Here is an 8,128-nt window from a genome sequence, read left to right on the forward strand (position 1 = left end):
GGGGCTATTGTGGCCTGGACAGAGGCAGAAAGACACGACACAGCAGGCTTCCTTCCTGTCTTGCCCTTATCTTAGGGCGCAGAGAGTGGGTGGGAGCACGCCTGGAGTGCAGGTGAGGCACGTTGAGCCCCAGCCGGCCAGGGCCCCACCTCCCCTCCTTTTTTCCCACTGGCAACCCCCACCCCCATCCCAGCACTTGGACCCCCTCCCGCTCTTCCCTCGGCCCCTCCCTGGGCCCGCCCACGGTCTCCCACCCAGCTTGGGACTGCGTCATAAGTATCTCCAGACCTGGGCTTGCAGAAGCGTAAGGCAGACGGGGGAGAAAGTAGGTGCTGCTAGGGCCAGCGTGATCGTCTCCTTTTCCAACCTGCAGCCCAGGACGCTGATTCGAGCCGCGCCTTACCGCGCAGCCCGAAGATTCACCATGGTGAAAATTGCATTCAATACACCCACGGCGGTGCAAAAAGAGGAGGCGCGGCAAGACGTGGAGGCCCTCGTAAGCCGCACGGTCCGAGCTCAGATCCTGACCGGCAAGGTAGTTTTCCCCACTCCACCCCTGACTGCCTGCTAGGATCGGGAAGGTAGGGAGGAGGTGGCTGGGGGGAAGAAAGGAAGAAGGCGGCAGAAGACAAAATGAAAGCTGCCCCGCAGCTCCTGTGTTCCTGGGCGGTCCCCTCTGCGCTGTCCGTCGGGTTTGCCCGGTCGCCCCGGTTCTGTCTAGAACCTTTCTAGACACCTTTCGCTTGCCCATGCCCCACGCCCCTTAGCATCTCCGCTCGTCGCGCCACGTTCCGTCGGTTCCAGCCCACGCTGTACACAGCGGAGGGATATTGGAAGGAGTTTGAGGAGAACCTCTAGGACTCGACGTCAGCTTCTATCTGTGGGAACTTGCGGGGGGCTGAGGATCAACGAGAGAGGTATGACCCCCAGTTCCCAGCTCCAGGGGCGCTCACAGCCTGCAAAGGGGTGGAGCGGACACGTAGGGTGAAGCAAGGGCCAGAGATTTAAGTCTTTTTTTTTTTTCCTTTTGACGTGTGCGGAGTTCTATGAATCTGTCTTTCTAGGATCATTGAGTGTTTGTCGGGGTGGGTGGGGGACAAAGGGCAGCTTAGACTCGCAGAGGTATAAGTTGGGGCAAGTGTGTTTCTGTGCCCACCCGCCCATGTATATTTCCAATTTCTTCCTGGTCATAAGCGTCGTTCAGCATTCGGTAAGGGAGCTGTCAAAATTGAAATTGCTCTTAATTAGAATTTTGGATGTTCACTGTGCCCTCTTACTGCAAGAGCCTTGTATGTTTTCGGAGTGACATTTCCTAAAGAAAACACTCTTCTTCCTTAAAAAAAAGTTTGAGGGTTTTTTTTCCTTTTTCTTTTTTTGGTACTTCCTTTTTGAGCGATATCCCTCTACCCCACCTCCCCCATAGAGAGATCTGAAGCAAGTCCGACCTCATAGTTTAAACTTCTTGCATTGCCAGGAACTGGGGGAGTTCCCCGCCCCAAATGTTGGCCATTATTTATTTAACCAATTTCTGTTTCCTTTAAACATTTAACATGTTTTTTAATGTTTGCAAACTACCCATTTTCCTCAGTAAAATCTCAAACTTAAAACGCACAATCGTATTTTCTTGTTGTACAAAATCTGTGAAGTGTTGCAGCTTGCAGATCTGTCCTAACTTGTCTTTTTCTCTCTATAAAGTTTTAACTTTTGTGCTCAGAGGGGAGATTTGAAAAGTGCTTTGAGTGAAATGAGAACCCATGTAGTATCACTGATTATGTACACAATTTGAAATGCTAATGTGCTGATGCAGAATTTTTATCATGGAAGCCTTCGATGTTTAGCCCAGCGATGAAGCTAACTTTTGTGTATTATACGTTTCAGAACCCAAAAGTAATACCCTCTGCATTGTTGAGGTTTTGACTAAATGACAGAAGGTCAAATAAGTAATTGTTCTATTTACTTTGTAGGTGAAACATGGCCAGATTTTTTGGGAGGTCTAATTAGATGCCAGTAGTTAAATATAGCCACACAGTAATCCCTTTTTTCCCCTCACCACTAAAAACTTCATGACTTGTAGTTGGATTCAGTTAATATGCAAGCAATACTTCTGCCAGGCCTGTGGTGTGATGAGGAATAAACAAAAATGAGCATTTGCACTATGATCATATTTCTTTGTTAGGTGTTGGAGAAGCTCCTACAGGATCTTCTCCTGGCCACTATTGGACACTGATTTAATAATACTTGACACATTATATAGTGATGTATGTATTGATCAGCTCATCAGAGATTGAGCACAACAGAATATTATGTCAGAGGTGGTGTACAATAACTTTAGAGTATAGTTCACAGAGAAATTAGCTATGGTAAGTGACAGTCTCCACTACTCTGAAGTCTAGAAATTTAAATGAAAAAAAACCTTATTCGTATATGGTGGATTTTTTTTTGAAATTGACAATCTAATACTTAGACCTTTCTTAATAATAAACTGCCTGAATTATTGGAAGGAGAAATGTAATTGCAGTACAGATTGTTCTTCTCCTAGCTCAGTGACAAGAAAAAAAAGAAATTTATTCCTTTCAGCATTTGAAATTAAGTCATTTTGTGACTTATAGGTAAGTTATTTCACCTTTCTGGACCTCAATTTAATAATCTAAAATATAATTTCGAAGCCTCTAGCTCTAGATTATGGTGATTCACATCATAATATATAGTTATCTTCATAGTGTTTATCTTAGGTTAAGGTTATTTAAATAAAAATAATTTAAAATTCTCAAAATTATTGGGACAAGGAAAAGCCTTCAAGGTTTATAGTGTATTAAGAGGATTTGAACTTAAATAAATTTAGCTAAAAAATGTGAATACCAAATTTCTTTGAATTTTAAAGAAAAATCTTTTTTGACAAACCTTTTAACAAATGGTTGCCTCTCCTTAGAATTCATGCGTTTGTTTTCACTAAATTCATTGAAGGTTAATTAGGTCCCCTAAGTATTATCCTAGTTGTCATGGAAAATAGCTAATGGCTTGAAAGACTAAAACAATTCTATTTACATACCAGTCTGAATGATTTACCCTATGATTACCAGAGATTAGATTTTTAAATTTGCTGACTTCATTTATTCTACCCTTGAGTAATAATGGTCTTGGGGCATATTGTGACATACAAGAATGGGATTGGAGGCCCCTTGGTCCACTCCCCTGGGAAGAGTACAGAGTTAATCAGTTACTTGTTCGCTTTGGATCTTTCTTGTTCCAATTCCTAAACAAATTATGGATTTCACAGAATTTTACAGTCACTGTTAAACACACAGCTTTTGTGCCTAGCTACCACAAATTCTGTACTTTAAAATCTATAGTGTTTTGCTCAGAACTTGGAAAACATTAGTTCATTCGTGAAATACACAGCTATAGAATATTGATGACATTAGGAAGCCTAGTTTCTCACTAAAATTAGGAACATTATGAAATATATCTCACCTTCAATACTTTAATTTCTAACATAGAGGAAAATGGCATATACCTGCCTTATAGAACTCCTTCCTATAAAATTTAATTTTAAAAAAAACAGCTTTTTGAAAGTCAGTTAATAAATCAAAGGATTTTAATTCACTTTTTTAGTTAGCAAACAAGTTGATTTACAAAAAATAGTAAAGAAACATAATTATATTCCAAAAAGTTAGTGATTCTATCCATGTATAAGTCCAAAAAGTGACAAACTTCCATTTATTAGAGTATAACTTATTGCATAAATGAATAGTTATTTTCAGCTGATTCTAGAAATGTTTATTTTGAAATAACTTCATATCTATGTTTGGGTTTGGAAATGCCAGAAGGAAGGTAAATATAATTGGAGATTTTCACATCTATTAAACATCAGAAATTGTCTTGAAATGATTTTAAGCTAGGATAACTTAATGACATCGTTTTAAAATATCTTGAATTTCAAGGAAGGTAAATTGTACACAGAAGCAACAATGTGTCTAAAAGTGCGATCTGGTTTTTGTTTTTGGTTTTGCTTTTTAATAAATAGGAGCTCCGAGTTGCCACCCAGGAAAAAGAGGGTTCCTCTGGGAGATGCATGCTTACTCTCTTAGGCCTTTCATTCATCTTGGCAGGACTTATTGTTGGTGGAGCCTGCATTTACAAGTACTTCATGCCCAAGGTAATAATAATTACAATTCTTACAATTTGGATTACTAATTGCTATACATTTAGTAGCAACTTAAATAATTCTGCGGTGGTCATCAGAGAAATGAAGGTTTAGGGAAAGTTTTCAGATTACCTCTCAGTTTATAAAGTTGATTTGTCTTCACGGTGATAACTGTAATCAACAATCCTCAGCTTGGCAAACAGTACAGTGAATTGATATGACTGTGAGAAATGATTCAGATGTCATGACAGTGAGTATCAGAAGGTTTTAATTCTCTCTTCTTTGTCTTTAGAATACCATCTACCATGGAGAGATGTGCTTTTTTGATTCTGAGGACCCTGCAAATTCCCTTCGAGGTGGAGAACCCTACTTTCTGCCTGTGACCGAGGAGGCTGACATTCGTGAGGATGACAACATTGCAATCATTGATGTGCCTGTCCCTAGTTTCTCTGACAGTGACCCTGCAGCAATTATTCATGACTTCGAAAAGGTGGGTTTCTCATTCTTCTAGGTATTCCTGAGTTTCCTTTTTTCTTAATTCATTAGTAAGTGTTAAATCTGTTCATGAATGTACATCTTTTTGCTGCAAAGTCCTTTTCACTTTTTTGCTACCGAATATGCATTAGTTGATTTTGAAATGATGTAGCTGCTTGTGCTAATAGTAGTTGGAACATCTGCAGCATCTCTACTCGCTATAGCATAACTAACTTTTTCCCCTCCCCACCAGGGCATGACTGCCTACCTGGATTTGGTGCTGGGAAACTGCTATCTGATGCCCCTCAATACCTCCATTGTTATGCCTCCAAAGAATCTGGTGGAGCTCTTTGGCAAACTGGCAGTATGTATTTTGGATGTCAAATTTTTATATAAGCATTTCCAAATAATTTTGCTTCCTCATTTAAAAAAATTGATGATTTGAGCCAAAACATTCCATTTCATTGAAATAATTTTCAAATAAAAACTATTCTGTGAACCTAAAACTGCTCTAAGAAATAAAGTCTATTAAAAAAAGGATATCTGCTATAGGTAAGGATTTAAAGTGTTTTAAAAAGTTTTCATTTCCATTTTTTTTTTAATTTTTAGAGAGGCAGATACCTGCCTCACACTTATGTGGTCCGTGAAGACCTGGTTGCTGTGGAGGAGATTCGTGATGTTAGTAACCTTGGCATTTTTATTTACCAACTTTGCAACAACCGCAAGTCCTTCCGCCTTCGTCGACGAGACCTCTTGCTGGGTAGGCAGTTCATTCCTTCTTTTACTCTGTGTTATCGGGACAGTGAAGGAGAGTGGGAGTGCAGTACAGGGGAAAGTGGAGAGCAAATATACATATGTTTTCATTTACATAAAAAATTAAAAAGTCACTATTTTATGCATTTCCTCACAGGTTTCAACAAACGTGCCATTGATAAATGCTGGAAGATTAGACACTTCCCCAACGAATTTATTGTTGAGACCAAGATCTGTCAAGAGTGAGAGGCAACAGAAAGAGTATCCTTAATAAGAAGAAGTCAGAAATTTACAATACGACTTCAACATTAAAGTGTGTGAGATACTCAAGATATTTACTCATGCATTTACTCTATTGCTTATACTAAAAAACAAAAAAACAAAAAAAGGGAAAAAATGTACTAACCACTGCAAGCTCTTGTCAATTTTCAGTTTAATTGTCATTGCTTGTTGTTTGAAACTGAAATTAAATAATTCTTATGTTTTCTTTTGAATTTATAGGGTTTAGAGTTCTGAAAGCAGCATGAACGTGTCAGCTAACATCCTGACAATAAATCCCATCCTTTGCGATTTGTTTAAAGTAAGCTCTTCACTCAATCATAGGGTAGAGCGTATTTTACATTTAAAATATTTTAAATTGTTTTTGACTTTTTTCTGTAAAGTATGTCCAATCTCTTACCATTGTTTTTTGTTTTTCATTTTGTGCAACTTTCCTGAATTTAGAAATTGCATCTTTGCATTTCTGTTAGGTGCTGTGTAACAGATCTGACTTATATGTGAAAAAATTTCATAAAAAAGTCACTCTAATGCAGTGGTTCTTTTTCACTGATATGTGTATTGTGAAATCCACAAAACTGTACAAGTGCTGAATGCTGTAAGGAATTTAGGTTGTATGAATTCTACAACCCTATAATAAATTTTTCCATATTCAACAACTGTTTCTCACTTGAGGTATACGTAATGTGAACAATTAACATTACTTATTTAGCTTTGGCTTACCTGAAATAGATCTAAAATTATGAGCTTAGCTTTGCCCTTATTCCCACCTCCACACATTTGTATTTTATCATTTCGTATTTTACTTCTTTTTTGATAGTTTATCAATTACTGTTTTATAAATACTCCATAATAAGCTTATATGTGAATTCAACTATTTAAGAGTTTTCAGGCCCATAGCAATTTCAAACTTTTAAATGTGTTTCTTTTTCGTAAAAATATAAAACTCATAGATGCCTGTAATAGGTCACAATGAACTAACCTTGGATAAGATGTCGATGACTTTTAATAACTTCATAAGCTATGATCTCTACTTACTTACCGAAGGGTATAAATTCCATAGAATGGGGGCCAGTGCTTTAGACTTTCTATAGTTTTAGGTTAAAAATTGTTCCTGGGGCCAGCCCATTGGCGCAGCGGTTAAGTTCACACGTTCCGCTTCTCGGTGGCCCGGGTTAGCCAGTTTGGATCCCAGGTGCAGACATAGCAGTGCTTGGCAAAAGCCATGCTGTGGTAGGTGTCCCACATATAAAGTAGAGGAAGATGGGCATGGATGTTAGCTCAGGGCCAGTCTTCCTCAGCAAAAAGAGGAGGATTGTGGTAGTTGGCTCAGGGCTGATCTTCCTCAAAAAAAAAAATCGTTCCTGATCACCTGCTGGTAGTGACTGTTGATTACTTTCGGTAGCCAAAGCTGTACCCAGTCGAATACATAGCCCTAAATACTCTCTTAAAAAAAAGAAATACATTAACTGAATATTTAACTTCAAGAAGTTAAAGAGGCAGTCAAGAGACAAGGTTTTCTCATGAACAGCTATTAAACCAAAGCAAAATTTACAATAATTTTAAAGGTGACATTCACATAAGATAGAGGATATGATTCCAAGAAAGAGGTCCTAGTATGTAAAAGAACATGATCCTAAAGGAAGTTCCATGTAGTGAGATGCATTGTTTATTAAATGTGGCTAAATGAAAAAGTAAAACAAAAGTCCTAGTTGCTAAGGTATGTAATAACATAAGGCTAGCAGCCCCCCAAGTGCAACCTCTGGTAAATTTTCACTACCAATAAATATTTTGAAAAATAGGAAACCCTCAGAAACACTAAAAGTGTAACTGAATGAAAAATTAATACTGGATTCTGTGAGGAATTGATATGTGATGGAGACTAGCTCTCCTCTCACTCAGAACCCAGGATCTATATCAACCAGAAAAGTGGGCAGTCATCTATCTAAGAAATGTTCTGTGAAGCATAGTTCTAGGTTTCATACGTTGTGCTACTTTTTCCTTTCTATCCCTTCACCCACCCTCACCTAATTATTGATTGACTCGATTGATGGATTGATTGATTCATTCATTCATTCACTCGTTTGCCAGGCAGTATTCCAGGCACTGGGGATATGTACCGTTGTGAGCAAAACAGACATTGACACCACCCCTGTTGAGCCTCTGGCCTCCTGGGGGGAGAAAGACTTTTTGTCCAAATAATTGCAGTATTTTGTTATAAAGAAAAAATATAGAATGCTTATGAGAGTATATAACGAGGATGCCAATCCTGGACTATTAATGAAGTCTGAACAAGAATGTAAAATCTGAGCTGAGAGTTGAAAGATGAGTAGTATAAATGAAGTAAATGAAAGGAGAACATTTCAGTGAGAAGAAAGTGGGAGCTAAGTTCCTGAGGCAGTAGGGAGTGTGGTTGTTGGAGAAAGTGAAAGAAAGAGAGGCACATGGAGTAAAGAGAATTGTATGAAAAGAAATTGGCAA

At 38.6% G+C, this 8,128-nt stretch overlaps 1 protein-coding gene across 1 annotated transcript; it reads left to right on the forward strand.

Moving 5' to 3' along the window:
• The first annotated feature begins 289 nt into the window (after positions 1-289).
• Positions 290-6,303, forward strand: ITM2A (integral membrane protein 2A). Its single transcript, XM_046673327.1, has 6 exons — positions 290-535; positions 4,025-4,156; positions 4,437-4,634; positions 4,872-4,982; positions 5,228-5,378; positions 5,529-6,303. The coding sequence occupies exons 1-6, from the start codon at positions 425-427 to the stop codon at positions 5,615-5,617; spliced, it is 792 nt and encodes a 263-aa protein (XP_046529283.1). The 5' UTR covers positions 290-424; the 3' UTR covers positions 5,618-6,303.
• The last annotated feature ends 1,825 nt before the right edge of the window (positions 6,304-8,128 follow it).

This window comes from Equus quagga, chromosome 10 (assembly GCF_021613505.1).
Source record: "Equus quagga isolate Etosha38 chromosome 10, UCLA_HA_Equagga_1.0, whole genome shotgun sequence".
NCBI lineage: Eukaryota > Metazoa > Chordata > Mammalia > Perissodactyla > Equidae > Equus > Equus quagga.

Bases quoted from the DNA above. Each gene is read 5' to 3' on its own strand.
- ITM2A (XM_046673327.1), top strand. From the start codon at position 425: ATGGTGAAAATTGCATTCAATACACCCACGGCGGTGCAAAAAGAGGAG. The intron at 536-4,024 runs GTAGTTTTCCCC...TTTAATAAATAG, and splicing joins CTCAGATCCTGACCGGCAAG to GAGCTCCGAGTTGCCACCCA. The intron at 4,635-4,871 runs GTGGGTTTCTCA...CCTCCCCACCAG, and splicing joins TTATTCATGACTTCGAAAAG to GGCATGACTGCCTACCTGGA.